This window comes from Corvus cornix, chromosome 5 (genome assembly GCF_000738735.6).
Source record: "Corvus cornix cornix isolate S_Up_H32 chromosome 5, ASM73873v5, whole genome shotgun sequence".
Classification (NCBI taxonomy): Eukaryota; Metazoa; Chordata; class Aves; order Passeriformes; family Corvidae; genus Corvus; species Corvus cornix.
The window spans coordinates 41,641,295-41,658,230 of record NC_046335.1 but is presented as its reverse complement, the minus strand read 5'-3'; the positions used below and the strand labels follow the sequence as shown (position 1 = coordinate 41,658,230).

General features: G+C 38.6%; 1 protein-coding gene across 7 annotated transcripts in view; it reads left to right on the top strand.

Annotated features, from left to right (window-relative positions):
* Positions 1–16,936, top strand: part of LOC104695099 — a 76,232-nt gene that overhangs the window by 29,752 nt on the left and 29,544 nt on the right. For 6 of the 7 annotated variants that reach the window (XR_005601928.1, XR_005601929.1, XR_005601931.1 and 3 more), the window contains exon 3: positions 11,848–12,054. Coding sequence is in view for 1 of the 7 variants with exons in the window: in XM_039552093.1 (XP_039408027.1) it covers positions 9,343–9,443; positions 11,848–11,912 (166 nt within the window). In the remaining 6 variants the exon portion in view is untranslated. Of the gene's footprint in view, positions 1–9,342; positions 9,444–11,847; positions 12,055–16,936 lie in introns of all 7 variants that reach the window. The other variant, XM_039552093.1, reaches the window with a different exon arrangement.

Here is a 16,936-nt window from a genome sequence, read left to right as displayed (position 1 = left end):
AAAAAAAAATTAAACCTCTACTCTGTTGTTCTTGCTGCAGCTAATCAGGGGGCTATTGATATATAAAGTGCATAATGGCTGCTACAGCTAATAAAACAAAAACTAATTGCGTGTTTAGGTAACAGTCAAATCTATATTGCCCCATCCCATGAATCTGCTGCTGTGACATGTAAGCAGGACCTAGCCCATTGGCTTCATACGGTCAATTCAGATACAGAAAGGAAGCAGGTTTTGGCTCAGTCATGTGCAAACAAAACTTCTTCTGCACATTCACAACTAAAAAAGCAGGTTTAGGATGATTTTTTTTATATGAATGTAACCCCGAATAGCAAGGAAAATAATTCCATTGTGGTAGTAGTGGAAACTAAATGTTAAACAAGCTTGGGTCAGAAAAAAAAAAACCAACTGTCAGAGCAGCATACTGCCATTTTACCAGTCTCATCTGTTAATATATATGTTATTAAGTAAATATGAATATTGAAAATAAATGTTAATCCTCTTTTGGTATTTACTCCACGGTAACAGTCATATTTTTCTCTTTAATTTTGAAGTTAAAAATATAAAAACATTTTGCTGTTGAGAACAAAGGCTGGATTTTTATTTTCCCCTCCATTTAAACTACTGATTAACAATTTATTTACTTGTCACTTATTGTTGACCATCCCAATTATTGCTTTTTATTTGATATTTTACTTGCTGTTTTTTCTGGACAGTATATGAAATAGGTTTTCATTTCTGTAGGATTCTAATCCTCTATTTCTACATACATTACTCATATTTTCCTGAGAAATATCTTGCCTTTCAAGTGAGAATTTCCCCTCTGTAACTTTACCTTCATTACCCAAAACACTAAATACTCTATACTAAAGTTGTCTTGTTTTGAGCAGTCAGTATTTGGGTTAGTCTTTCTTGCAGGCTTGGGGGTTCAGGTCTGAGGCTATAAACACTTCTGTATGTATGAGTAAGTCTAATTTTGTTAGTAGTCTAATCCAGCAGGGCTCCTCAAACAAGTATGTGTTTGCAGGCTTGGGACCTGCAGATATTTGGATGGAGGAGATGATAGGGAAGGGCTACAGATACCAAGTTTTATTTTTAATTACACGTGTCTGCCAGGATCATCAAGAAATATGACAGTATATTTAATGAAACGGACTCTTTGGGACACATGACACAAATGAAGCTGTTTGCCTGATTTGATAACCTAAAATAAAATTAACCTAAATACCTGATATCTTAATCAAATCTAATCATTGTGATTGTTGAAACTTTTGGTCCTGATTTAGTTAAATTTTAGGTACCATTCAAACATCTAAAAATCTTCCCATCTGATGATACCTGGTTGAAAAATTTGCAAAAGCAGGAATCATTTTCTAAAATTTGTCGGGGATCAAAAGGCTTTTAGAAGATTCTATAAGATTAACAGCCTTTTGGGTTTTATATAAAAGTTGTTAACGACTGCTGTGTTTTTTCACTAAGAAATTTGTTTTGGTTAGTTAGGCCTTTTTTTCCCCTTCACCACACCCCTTCCAAACTGCAGCCACAAATTAAAAACCATCTAAGAAAAAGCTACTTCCCTGGTTCTTGATACTGCTCTTGCTTAATTTAATGGGATCAGTATCAGTTTTAGAGGTGAGGGGTATGGTGTAAAAGCAGAAGGAGAGAGGTACATAAAAAGAGTATTTCAGAACTTGGAGAATATTTATAATGTAGTCAGAAGCCTGTGCAATGAGAGAAAAGGGATCTGTGGATATAGTCAATGGTAAATAAGGAAACACGACAAATCAATGTTTTAGAAGCCATGCCTACAAATATGACAAATATATCTACCTAGGAAATGGCAATTAAGTTTTTTAAAAATACTGGTTTTGCAGTAGTGAAATTAAGAAAAACTCTGAGAGTCAAATTCTGCGCTCAGACATATATTGCCTGATGGCATCGAGAGGGAAGATTTTAACATCTCACATCTGACTTGGAACCAAACCAAAAAGACTATTTTCAGATGACTCTGGAGTGACTTCCAGATCAGAGGATCCCAAATTGATCTGCCAATGTATAGAGAGATGATTTCATCAGGCATAGAGAGCAGTCTCTTTGGAGTTAAACACGATAGCTATTGAACTGTACATAGCAATGACAAATGGCAATTTTGGCTTTTACAGGGAAGAGGGAATTTACTCATATGCAGAACTTCATACTACAGAAGACTGTCTGCTAAAATGAGTGACAGAAATACTGGCTATCATGCCCTCTTCAAACTGCTGTGTAATGGCTTTGCTCCTCTGTCCTGTAAATATGACTAGCCCAAATGCATTGCTAGGTTCTGTGATTCAAACAGAGCATTAGTAAGCAGGACTTCCAGATCCTCCTCCAGGGTCCCCCAGCTTTCCAGTATAAACCTGGACAGACATCTCTTTTTCAAATGGTATGTAGTATCTACATTAAACATATTTAAGCAAAATGGAGGCTTCAACAAGCAGGCACAGTTTTGGGTAGACTGATCCTAGGCAGCTGGTTATCAGTTTGGGGAGATCGGCATACACACATTTATTTATTCTCTTTCACTTCTTTTATGAGTGTAGCTTGGTGATACCATCTGAATATCCTGGTTTCTGATCGTTTCTGAAGGGTCCTGTCTGGAATAGTGATTTGGTCTCTCTCCATTTTTAAAAATTCTTGAGCAGAAGAAAGAAGGCAGCCTGTTGTGTCAGAAAGCTGTGTACAAGGATAAGTGGAAAGGCTCTGGTGGGTCTTCCGGAACCACACTGACCAGAAATTAACTGTCATTTATCTGGCAGACACTTAACAATATCAACAAGTCAACACTTGTTTTTTTCTCAGATGTCTTTAGAGGACCCAGCTAAGCTGCCTATGATGTTTCTTAGCCCTTTGTTTCAGAAGACAATCATCAAATCTTTGATTCTTACTTGTCCTGCAAGACATTTCATTTATGAGGCTATTGACATTCACAGTCTAAAAAAATTCCAAATTGAAAGTTGTTGTCTCCCTGTTGTTAATCAGGATCAGATTCCTGAAGACCAGCAATGGGGATGTCCCTGTTACCTTTCACCAGGAAAAATAGGAAAAGAAATGTTGCCTGAGTGTCTTATGTACAGTAGCACCAGAGTTGACAAAGCTGGTTTCCTGGCATTGTTTCATGCCTTGCTGTAAATTCTGATGGATGCTTTTCCTGCAGTTGGGCCATTCATAGCTGCCCTCTCCTGTGTGGATTCTCTGGTGCCTAATAAGGCACGCTGTCACAGTGCAGCCTTTTCATCCAACCTGGGACATTTACATGTCTCTGTAAGTCTTGCTGGCCACTTGTTTCCACAAAACTTGTGCAAACTCAGTTACCATTGAGACCTGTATTTAAGTACCAGGACTGAGTACAGACTACCAGCGCATTCAGCAGTTATTGACCACCCTTATGGTCACTTTCTGTGTGTCTTGTCCATGCACATGTACACACACATGCACACACGCAGCGTGATCACAAGGCTTGTTGCTATAGGAAACCAAGCTAAAAACAAGCAAGGTCAGAAGGCATGAGCTCATTGTTTTCCTTTTCCTGTTCTTTCTTAAAAACTCCTAACACAGGCTTTTGTTATTCATTAGATTAAACACAGGTTTGGATGCTAGGTGATGGAAATCATACTTGCTGCCTGCTAGTTTTATACTGCATGACATGGTGGTGTCCATCATGGAGTTTGTCTGGTTGCCATCTTTGTCAGGCCTTACCTCACTCCCTAGCCAGTCTCTACTAGATTTAGTAGTCATACTTGCTGCTTGAGCTTGCAGTTTCCTTCCTGGTCCCCTGCTTGTTGTTGAGAACGTCTCCCATAATCACTTTGATCTCACTGCAGAGTTTTGCCCACCTTGAAAAAAGTAGCAGCATCACAGGAACAAAAGGTATTCCAAAAACCCAAGCAGGGTCATCAGTGGTTAAATATTACAGAAATCGCTAGTCTGGTTACAACTGACTCAACTGGCATCTTTGCTTTAGAATAAATATTTATAGTGTATTATGACTAAACCTTTATAATACAGAGGTACTTCCCTGGGCAGGAGATCTGAGGTATACCGTAACTCTCCATAAGGGAGACACTTCAGACCTGGCACCATGTATCTTGAAGGCTCACATCACTGGCTGTGTCCATGCTAGTGAATTATATGCATCCTGCATTTGGTAACTGTTCATGGGTAACACTTCTTTCTTTGTCCCCCCTAACAGAGCAGCAAAGTGTCACTTTTTTGACCGACATGGTTACTTGCAGAGACTTACTTGTCTTTTCAACATGAATTGTTGCCTTCTCTTCCATCTTCTTCTATCAAATACACTTGCAAAGTACAAGCCATAAGGAACATCTGGATATATATGTGTAAAACAGCTTAGTTAGTAATATAAGCGTAGTATGTATTTCTTTATCTCATGTAAACATTCAAATAAGGTGCCTACAAATGGGCACAGTTATTTGTACATGTTTTATCATGAATGAATCAAAATAAGTCAAACTTCGTATTTTCCATATACTGTTTTAGAAATTCAGAAATTGGACACTTACTTGGTTATGGTGGCCTGTCCCCATGGCAAGGGAAGGCTTGTGCCTTGCTTCTGATTTTCTCTGCTTTCACATGTACTTGCTCTTACAGAGGTTCTGTTCTTGGGTAAAATCAGAGAAATGTCAGCCTTGAAAAATACTTCCTCTTGTCCTGTCTGCATGCTTTTTTGCTCCAGTGGATGGAAATTATGTCTTAAATGTCTATATTGTTTATTAATGATTCCTTTGCAGGGACGATTAGGAAATCCCAGTGGTACATAGCTCACCCCAATCCTATATGCATTTCTACATCTTCTTTTCCCTGGCTTTGTCAGTGCTGCAGAAACAGAGTACCCAAAGTCACTCAGCAATGGCCTCCAGCCATCTCAGTTTTGTTAGGCCTTCTAGGGACAAAAGCTCTTCTCAGCATCAAGGGTTTATTGAGGAGGGGGAAGAAGCCTGCTAGGGTAATGGTGGGAAACTGTAAAACTTGGAGGGCTTCTGGCCACCAACAAGGGCACGGAAAACGCATTTTCTGAAACTCTCTTTCACCACCCATCCCCAGCTTCCCTAGAACTGTATCACTGTCTTTACTAGTTGTATACACAGGGTTTGGGCTGCTCGTGGTGCCAAGCCATGAAACATTTGCAGTCTGAGAGCTGTGCTGATGTTATCAGATCGGCAGAGAAAGGAACTATGAAAATACAGTTATTTTCAAAAGCCATCTAGGAGATTAAAGTTGCCACAGAGTGTGCACCTATCTCCCTGCATTCTTTCAAACCCTAGGGATATAGCTTTAAAATCCTTAAAGAAAAGGAAACTGGCAGCTCACTGAGAGACACTTCAGACCTGGCACCATGTATCTTGAAGGCTCACATCACTGACTGTGTCCATGCTAGTGAATTATATGCATCCTGGACCATTCTCTGGCACTGAGGTCAACTGGCGCAATACATCCAGTATCCATACTACTAAGCTGTCTTGATCTCCCAAGACAGGACAGCCATATGCAAAATGTCTCTTGAGAACAGTCCCTGGCTCGTGGTAGCTTTCAGCCCTCACTCAGAAGCTGTTTGAGAGAGTGCTGGTTGGTCCTGGCCTCAGCCATGCCAGGGATCTTCAAGAAACTGGAGAAGAGATGCCAACAGTAGTGTCCCTGGCACCATTTAATGTTTCAGAGAAGGTGTAGCCAGCAGTCTTGCAGGTGAATTGTGGGTGCCTTTGCCACAGTAAGAAGATGGAAGGGTTGATCCTTTTTACAAGGGCTGTAGTTCCTTCTCTTTGTCAATCCCTTTGTCTTCTCACTTAAACATGAGATTTTATTCTGATGAATGCTGGAATGGCTTACTATTTTCATCTGTTTAATAGTTTGCTGTTGTGATTGTATTTGATTGTGTTTGAACTTGTATTTCCCCAAGGATAGGGAAAGGGATTCTATAAATATTATTTAATTAATAAATGTCAGCTTCTTTTGTAATGTAGTCGGGCAGCAAGGATGTGCACTGGGAGAGTGACCAGTATGGCCAGAAAGGCATTGCTGTTTTTATTCCTGTGCCACATTCGCCATAGTCCCTGTGCCACTGTTGCCAGAAACTCTAATGCCACCACAAAGGACATTATCTATTATAAAACCCTTGCTAAAGCCCCAAGGTATTGAAGGCAGATAATAAATCACTTAATACCTTCTCAGGTATTTTTTTATAACTCGTAGTTTGCTGCCATGATCCACAGAAAACCTGTAATGGAGGTCCTACTGAAAGGATGCACTTGGTCAAAAGTTCTTGATTTGAGCATTCAGATTGCTTTGATCCCTTGTAGGCTCTTCAGAAGATCACCAGAATTATTTTGTTCCAGTATAATCTTTCAAGGTACATCTTCATTCTGAAACATCCTGTGGAGCCTGATGGAAGCTCTGGTTGAATTTGGCCAGGCATGTTAACTGGGCTTCTGCTCACTGACTCATTTGTCAGCCGTGGTCTAGGAGGCACAGTGTTAGCCAAGGGGAAGAGGTTTCCTTCTGGTGATTATTTTGTTAACTGAGAAGACTTAAATTTCTTGTTAATAATATTTTACAAATCTACAGGTCAAAATCTGAAATAAAAGACAATATTTTAATTAAATGCTGGTATGTCCTGGGCAAATCAGTGATGATACAGGACCATGGAGATTCATTGTAGTCTGTTAAGGTTGTGTCTACATTCTCAAATGAGTGGATCTATTCCTAGAGCTATCTTGGATACGTAAACAAAATATCTTAGGTATTTTTGCTATTCTGAGGCTTTCTGTTAGACTGATAGTTGAGTGAAATATTCTGTGGGACAAATGCTGTTTGCTTAACTCATGGGAGCTAGTCTGCTTATTTCAATGAGTTAGCAAAGTGAACTGGATTTTGTTGTTTGGGGACTATTCAGAAAGCTGTGCTATATTTTTATGGAGGATCCTCCAGTAGTGTGGACGTCACTATATGATTAAATCAATGGGAAACCTGTGGGAAAGTTAGAAGGTATGGCATTGAGTTCACAACGTATTGAGATTAACAAACACATTCTTGAAGGGGGGCATGCACAAGGCAGATGGAACCAAATTCTGATACATTTCAAATGGTATTAAGTAGTAGCCATTGTTATTTCTTATGCTGTATATATAGGGCTTCTGTGGATAGAAGGACTACTGCATATACAGCACTGGGATTATTATGTTCTAAACTAAGAATTTTAGAGTAGTTTTAACAAATGGTCTATTCATTTGTAAAATCTGGAAATGTATTCTGTCAATGGAGGTTAGTACATAAAGACTGATGACTGTTGGAAAAAAATGTGAACTTTTGTTTGAATATAACTATTTGTTTTGATGGTAATTGAGGCAATTCCTTCACTTTCCACAAACATTCATTAGATGATATTCTGTGGAAAAACTGTCACATGCAATGATGCATTTCTGTATCCATATGAATGCCTGAACTGGAAGTCTGTGTGCAGTTCTTAGGGAAGCCTTTGATGGGTTGTAAGTTTACCAACCAAGGGTAAAAAACAGATGTCAGGTGATTTGGGTGACCAACAACCCCCTATAAATACTAATCTATGAGTGGTGAATTCCTAAAATACCTAAAACAGTCATTTTGGTGAGTAGCTTGTGAGCAATCTCATGGGCAGAAGTATGTTGGCAATTACTCCTTCAGTAATTTGTGAAAAATATATCTGCTCATTGACATTTTGGAAAAAAAGAAGACAAATCACTTAAATGCATTGTGGGAAATATCTTGCCAGCTCACAACCCAAAACACATGACTCTACTTACAAATATTTAGACGCCTTCTGATATTTCTGAACTTTTGGTATTTCTTATTGGAAGAAGTCTGTCTAGATGTGCAGACCCCCCAGTTCCCCAAACAGCAGAAATGTAACCCCAGAGTTGTGACACAATTTGAATAAAACCCCAGATCTGTATGAGTGGCTTGATCCCAATCTGAAATTTGCAGCTAGATGGCTTTTTTTAAACAAAATTTCAAATTTTTATGCTTGGATATGTTAAAAAAAAATGGATTGCAATTTGAACTTTGAACTTCACTTCTGAAGGCTGTTACGCATTAGCATCAGGGATCCTAGTACACATTTGAAAACGCGGTTATTGGCAGGCATTAGTTTAAACTCCTCTGCAGACCACAGGTAGATCCAGAACAGTTCATAGCTCGTGATTTATGATCTGCTGCAGTTACAAGATTTACGAGGGCCCATTCCGGCAACATTCCCTTCTCATTGGCCCTGAGAATCAGTTCTGCCATGCTGCTCATCTGTGACATGCTTTAGAGGTTCAAAGGAGGTTTGTTTCCTGTGTCTTCTTCTTCCTTTTATGTCTTTGCTGAAATTCCCAACAAGAAAGGTCATTTATAAGGGTATGTGTTTGTGATGTAGACATGGGACATGAATTGAGACTGACAGATTCATTTCATGCAGGATACATGAATAGTGCTTGCAACTTGTGGTCCATATGCGCATGGACTGATTTCAGATTGGTAGCTTAGCTGGCATAGCTACTTCGAATGTGTTCCTTACAAGGTTATTTGTGCAATTTCAGCCTCATTTCAGTAGTGACTGGAAAACAGATCCCATCATGTATAGACATGGAGCTCTTCATGTGTTCCTTTTCTGGGTTGGGGGGGTAATATAATTTCCTGACACAGCTGTTTATTTTTCTACAATTGCCTAATTAAGACTGAGTTTCTAAAGCACTATATTACTAAAATAGTTTCATATTTCACTAAAATTTCTTCTGGTTCTCAAGTATACAATGACTGCCTTTGCATAGGCAAAACAGTATCCCTCCATTATAATTTGATGGTACAACAGCATTAAAATTACTTTATGTTGTCTACCCATCTATCACAGTATTCCAAAAGCAATTTGTAATACGACAGATTTTGGTTTTATATTTTGTACAGTTAAAAAGTACAAAGAATTTTGAAACCCTTCACATTCAAGACCAGTGAAATGGAAATACGGCAAAACCACATTCTGCAATAGGTACCTCACAAATAATTTCTCAGTTGCATCTGTCTGGCTATAGAAATAATAGTTAAAAGGGCAAATTAATTGTTTCTAGCTTAAGATTTTCTTTAGAAATGAACCAACTGAAGTAGAGATATTTCATTGAACTTCTTCCTGAAATATACGTTTTTGTTTATATTTTTGGTTTTCAGCTTTCCTCTGAATGATTTGCTATCCAAAACAAAATCAGAGCTTTTCTAGTACACAGTAATTAAAAAAATGAAAACTAACAAGTAATAGAAAATGAGTTTTGTTTGTTGTAGATTGGTGACCTGTACTGCAATGCAGAAGGCAGATGATGACCTGAAAGTCAGAGAGACTGAAAAGAGGGACAAAACTTATTACAAAATGATTACTGAAATTGGTAAGAAATTTGTGCTTGGAGGCAGTCATGTGTCTTTAAGCCTGTCACGACTCAATTCAGCTTCTTCTTTTTTAAAGTGTTCAGTGATGAGACTGAATAAAGCATTCCCAGCAACTCTGGTAACGTCAGTGCTGCTGGCCTGAAATGTTCCACGTTTTGTCGTAGCCCTTCTCCCCACATGGGATGTGTTAGTACACCTTGTCCTGTTATCAAGTGCCCCCCTTCTTCTGCCCCCATTCTTCTTTCAGGCACTGGGATTTAGAGTATAGGTTTTTGTGAGAACAGGGGCTGGTCCCCTTTCTCAGGATTTCTTTCCTCAACAAACAATGACTTTGCACAGTGTCTGATTGGTTTGGGGGAGTTGTTTATGGTAACTACTTGAGTTCAATGGAGTTTTTGTGTTTTCTTTTATTGTTGCTAATTTGAATTTATTTTTAAAAGGGGAATTAAATTACCGAGACAGGAAGATATTGATGCAAATTTCCTTACTGCTAAGTTAGTAGGATTGAAATTAGGAGCATGTACATATCTTCAAGAAGCATCAAAAATATATAACTACAATTTAGGGACCTTAGAAAGATTTCAGTTTTAACAGAAATGTAATTCCTTGACTTGCTTAGCTCATCTGTTTTTTAAATGCAATGACCAAGACTGAAAAACTCTTTGCATCTTCAGTGATTCCCTAGGATTGTGCTGAACCCTTCCTGAGAACATCCTACGCAGATGTCTCCCTGTTTTCTCCAGGGTATTTCAAAGACTCCCCAAACCAAGCAGTGTGAGAATTATGCTTTACAGTCTGTTCCACCATATATCTTCTTTATAATTTTACCTAGAAATTTTGTGAGGGAGTTCCAACAGCAAAACTTACACTGTGGAAGTGTTGTAACATGTACTACCACACATACGTACATGGAATTATTTCACAGCTCAAGAAGACTAAATTCTCTGAGATTAGCCCTTTTTAGCCAATCAAATGCTACAGAAATAAAACACTTCTATTATTTGTATCTCCTTTTGTGTACAGCTATCAGTGTACATTCAACCCAGAGGATCTTGTGGTGCTTTGCAAATGACATATGTACAGGAATTCCTTCTCCTCTGAAATGCCCAGGCTTAGAGGGTGGGCTGCAGCCAAGAAAATAATCAGCTTACTGCATAATGTGTGTGAACTGCACAATGTGTGTAAGGATAATTCTGGCCAAGGGCGTATCAGACAGTACATCTCACAAGTGCATCCTGCTGGAAAAGGCTAATATTTAAAAGCTCTATTAAAATTTTAAAAGCTATCAACAACCTTCTTCATTGACAGTCAGTATGATCCACTAAGTTTTTCTTTTTATTTACACATGTATATCTATTTTTAATATCCATACATACAATTAAAATGTTGATTTATCATTGAAATCCCTAAAACTTGTCTGCTTTCACAAGTAATTTCCTTTAAGCACCAGGTTTTAATAACCGGTGATAAAGGGAGTTAGAAGAAACTTGACTTATACATCTGAGAGGACAATATACATCTATATTGACTAATGATACTAACTGACAGCTCTGAGTACCAGCCCATACACAGACTTACTAGTATAAACTGTGAGCTAGACAGTGAAATGTGTGTGGGCATTTTTCTTTTTAAATATGATAGCACCTGCTGACTGTTTCTTGTTACTTATGTAGTGCTGCTAGCTTGGAGATCCCCAAACATTTTACCAAGGTTAATTGAGGAATAATCCCATTTAAATGGGGAAGAAAAAAAAAAGTAAGAAAAAGGCTCCAACAAAAACCTAAAACTTTTTTCCCTGTTTAATAAATGAGAAACCTTCAAAGAGTTCTATGATGTGGCTTTGTCAATAACACGTGGTGAGCCCTGAGTTCATACCTATTGTCAAAACTGAGTGCCATTACTACACCTGTCAAGCTCTTTCTCTGTCTGGGCTTATCCTTCAGTTTACCTTTGGAGCAGAAGCAGCCAGTTGTTGCGGGACTGTACAGTCCTACTACAGTGAGACTAACTGTGGTTGTCCAGTAGCGTCCACAACAGCTGGAGTGTTGACTAGTAATTATAAGAAGGTCAGCAATGCTTATAACCTCCCCAGTGGTACCAGTCTTCTATTACGAAGACTTTTCATAGGAGACCTTCAATAAGTGCTCCAATGTCTTGCGGAGAAAAATATGTTGATGTGACCTCTATACCATCATGAGGAGAAAGGGCATTGATAACCTCAATCTTCACCATAAGTCTCGCTTTCCAAAGAATTTAACTTAGCTCCTCTAACTTGTTTTCCTTGCTTTGTCCTCTCCTTTCATTCTCCTCATCTCCGCACTGACTCCTGGATGCCTCTATTCACAAAATTATTACACCAACTCTCAGTTAATGTTGCTATTCAGGTACTGTCTTTTTCTGCAGATTCCTCAGAACAGATTTCTTCTGCAAGTCCTTTCAGAGGAGATCTACCAGTGAAATGTCCATGATAACAGATTGAAAAGGATGATAAAATAAAATGGTGAGGACTATGTGGAACCAAACAGCAACCACTGGCTGTCTTCTGTAGAACACCCTTGCGCTGCTCAAGCATCCCTACTTTATTCCTGCCTTTTCTTCATGCTCCCTAAGGTATGTTTGGGATTAGTTTAATTTAGAATATTAGCTTCTCAGGAACCAATGTTTTTTAATATTTTTACCTGTATTGGGATATATGCACGTATGGCACTGAATCAGTAACAAGAGGAAAGGCATCAGCACAGTTCCTTTAGCTCAAATTTATGTGTACTAACCAAAGGATTCATTATTTCTGCTCTTCCATGCTTAGATTTCAAAGTCAGATCTTTCATGACAAGGCTGTAGATGGAAAGCCATACTTTGAAATAAAACTTCAAGAAGTAAAGTGGGGATAAATGATCTTTATAAATGTAATCCAAGTAGTTATTATTTAATAGCTGATATTTTTGCTTCTCCCTTCCCACTTACTGCTGAAAGACATCAGCAGCTTATAAAGAGAAAGAGCCTGGCAGGGGAAAAGAGCTGATTTTTTTTCTGGAAAATAGGGATTTCTCTCTGGAATATGTGTGAGTGTTGGTATGTACACACTAAAGTGTGCATGCATTTAGTGTAGTCACTAGCTTTGAAACATGTGCACATGGTCTCTCTATGAAAAAAAAGAAAAAAAAGATGTTCAAGCTCAGATAAATTTCCAGGCTGATTTGGGCAGAGAGACAGTAATGGGGGGGTTATGTAGCCAGGATGCAAATGCCTTCATAATGTATATGCTGTCTGAGTGTAACTGTGTGTCCTCTCCATGTGTGTCTGCGTGTTGATGAAGTGTTTTGCATTTATTTTTCTGTGCGTCTGTCTGGACATACATACAATCCATTTTACCAGTTCTTCCAAGGCAGTGTGAGTCATAACCATATCCATTTAGCTGTGTTTGCCAAGGCACATGTTTGAGTTCATTTGAGTTCTACATGTACGAGTCAGGAGCTGTGCTTGTCCATGATCTGTGTATGCATGCATTCATGAAGACATGGTTAACCTGCTTTGGTCTGATCTGGAGAGGTGAATAACTCTGTGCAGAAGGGTGTATATGAGGGAAGTTTGCTTTTACTAGTTTGCAGATATTTAACATATTCTTAGTGTACAGCATGCTGACCACTGAGTGCTTATGACAACATCAGGGTTAGTAATGATTGCCAACATGAAAGGTATTTTAATTTATCAAGATAATAATGTCCATATTCTTGCACAAAATTGATTCTATTTTCTCTCATTCACAAAAAAACCCCCCCAAAAACCAACCAATCAAACAAAAACAACAACAGCAACAACAAACCCCCCCCCCAAAACCCAAACAAAATTACAGCACTATGAGAAATCTGACCTTTTTTTCTTAGGGGAGTGCAGAATATGGCCAAGATTGGTTTTGAGAGGTTTTTTTTGTTTGCTTTTGCCTTATGCTTAGAAATACAAACCTTTAGATTTTTGATGCCAAGTTTGGAAATTGCATCCCTAGTAAGTGTTTTAGAGGCACTTTGAGCTGTCTGGTGAGCCAAAGTGAGAGATTATACTCATCAGTTTTTCTGTCTACTTAATTTGTTAAGTGAAGTAATCTTCCTGAAGTGGGAGCATTTCACATAGTTTTCCAAAGAACCAGGAATTTTTTTTTAATGGTAACAGAAATAAAAGTATTTCAGTCTCCAGCATCTTGAATAAAAATAAAGACTTGAATTTTTATTGCTTCATTTAATAATTTAGGTCCATGCAAAGTGAGTGCAAAAGAGGTATTGATGCTCTATTTTGCACTATTCTCTTACCTGAGTCTTGAAACATCATTCCTAATATGGTACAGAGTACCAGCATGGTGAAACAGGTGCTTATACAGAGCTGTATATACAAGGGCCAAGACAGCAGAAAATTAGGGCATAGGGGCCTATCCCAATTCCCACAAAGGAAATGGGAACTGGATTAAGCCTAAACCTCTAATTACATAGGGGTAATAGTCTATCAGAACTCCCACAGCAAAAGGGAGTTGGATCAAGCCCAAGACTCTAATTGCATTTTTTTCCTTGCCATTTTTGTTCATATATTTTGTTTACTCAGGCTCATCATTACATTATTTTGTAACTATTATGATAGGATTAGTGGCCATTAAATATCTGATTTCTGAATGGTATGTCTTGTTCCTTGTCACTGATGTCCCTGATCTATGTCAGAAAGGTTTGTATATTCTGGTTGGTATAGCAAGAGATAGATACATTTATCTAATTGATTGAAATGGATCAAGGCTTAAACATTTCCTACCATCACCTCAAAGAGCCATACTACTTTTCTGTGTGTAGAAAACAATAGAGTGCAAGGCCACACCAGCACCTTTTTCTTCCCATTTATCCTGGTGTTCATACCAATGCCTTTGAATTTCTGCAGTGAGGCCTAGATATATCCAAGGAATTTTATAAGAAAAGAGCATTACTGGCTGTGTGAGAGATAGCTATTACTTGGAGAAAGTTCCAATGCTGTCTGTTGTTTTGGAGCACCCCAATACATTTGTTCAGTTTGTTCAATACCAGATTTCCTCCTCCTCTTCTAAGAGTAACTCTGCAGTGGTATCAACATGTCATCTACAGTGCAGATGTTTGGAGATTTGTCCCCTCTTTGAGTCCCGTCCCCAAGCATCCCAGCTCTAGAGTCAGAAGAGAGTTCTGGCACATACCAGGCAATGAAAAGTGTGCCCATACTTCCAGTGGTACCCTGACTGTGCCATACTGGCAGTCTCAGAAGTACAAGGCTGTACAGAGGCCCTGATACACGATGGGAATTCTCACTGACGACAGTAGAAACTGCATGCGTCAGTCTAGGCAGGACTCCAGGTAAATGATGTCAGTGTGGCTTGGAAAACATCGAAGTAGGAAATACATGCTGGAGCAAGGGGCATTTTTGCAGTCATTCCTTACAACATAATTTTACTTAGTCGCCCATTAATAATGTCCTGAGACAGAAGGGTTCAGCTTTATTTTGGAGATTTTATTGATTTTTTTTCCTAATTTTGTACTTTCAATTTGTGACCCTAATATATAAGCTCAAAATTAGGGGAGGGCTTTAGCCAATACAGGTGTAGACTTCTGGAAAAGTTTTCTCATGGGAGTGGTGGAAACAGGCAAGCAAATTAGCTGTGGATTTTGATTATTTAATGAAAGGGTTTATATAGCAAGGTTGTCTAAAACAGGAAGGCTTTACCCATCAACACAGAAGATCCCATCCACTGTATCTATCTGGGGAGCTGGGAAGGAGATGATTATCAATATTTGTTGGAAGGACAGGGTGAATCATTGATATAGCTATTCATTGCTTTCTGGGACAGAAGGACTTTGACCAATTTGGAGGTGTTAGTTCCCAATTAATATATTTTTGGCTACAGCAGAGGTACAGAAACGTTGAACCAAATAGTAGAAGACATGTCTGTCAATTAAACTATCCAGGAGATGTATTGGTAAGCGACCTTCAGTTACAGAGATATAAAGACTAAGTAACCTCAGTCACTTCACTGGAATCATTCAAGACTTAAACTGACAGAAAAGAGGAAGGAATGTCTTTCTCTTTGAAACCCTTTTATCCCATTTAGAATAACACAGCCTTAACTTGTATCTCCTAAATGCAGTAGGAAATATGTTTTTCTTTCAGACTGAACAGTATTTTGGTGTTTAGCTCACTTGACATAGTCTCTGCCAAAGAAGGCCATTTTTTCTTTTTGAACTTACCTGGTTTGCAGTGTTTCCAACATGTGCATTAAAATCCATAGGGCCACATCTCACTGTAGTCTTAGCACTTGTTAATATTTGGAAGGGACATTTGATAAGAACAAACAGGGTGAAATAGATAATGATAAACAACAAAATGTTTAAAAGTAGGTCCAACTACCTTGATTAAAACAGATTATTTTTTGCATTTGCAATGAAGATTAGTTAGAACTGTTTCAATGATTTGTAAAAAGTAGTATCAGAAGGCCATTTTAGTGACTTGGAGTTTGCTGCCCTGGGCTGCGTGGAGCCTGGGAACTCAAGGAGGCAGAAGAGAAGGCTGGCCAGTCCAGCTTCACTGTTCAACATGACCAAAGTACACCAACACACAGATACTCCAGGCTGTGAGATGCAAGTGAACTTGTAAAAACTGCTCCCTTTAGCAGTTCTGTGTGCTAGTGGTAACAAAGGTAAGGAACCTATTTAAAACATATACTTTAATCAAAATACTTAACCTTAGCACTGCTTTTGAAAAAAAAGCAATGTAAGAATACCTGTCAGATCCATTTTAAAAAATAGGTTCTGTTTTACCATGAGAGAGAAAACCACATGCTGGCTGGGGAGACACTTTCATCAGTGGGGACTAACACTGAGGTAAGCAGGTCTTCTCTGTATAACTTTAATGACAAGACATTGTCATGCTTCCTCCCCACCTCCTTAACAACAGATGCAAAGTGAGGTTCACCTGCAACCAGTGAAATTGTTAGAGTTTTGGGGGGATTCAGAGGGGCTGGCTCTGGCAGAATTCTGCTAGAAAGGGGGAAAGTGCAGGTTTTGTGATTCAGCTTCTATAAATAAATACCTAAATTGCATGTAATTCGGCAGCTAAGCATTTCCTCAAACACTAGTATCAAGATGCTGACTAAAAAGTAAATAATATGAAAAATTTCTGCTAGTAAAATCTTCTCCTTCCTAATACAAAAAAAAAGTGGAGAAAATATACTGTACTGCAAAATAGTTTTTGAAGGAGGGAGTGTGTATGAAGAAAACTATTTGAGCTAAGTTGAAGATGTCTGAATGCAGAAATGTAAAAAAAACCCCAAACTTTGACAAGATTTTGCATACATCTGTAGTTCATTGTAACCAGGGGAAAACTGATTGTTCTGCAAAGTGCAGACAGACAACATTCTACTGGCTTGGACTGCGGCTCTGTGTAGGTGGTGTGTTGGCCCTTGGCAAAGAGTGACTTCACAGTGTTAGGTGATAAC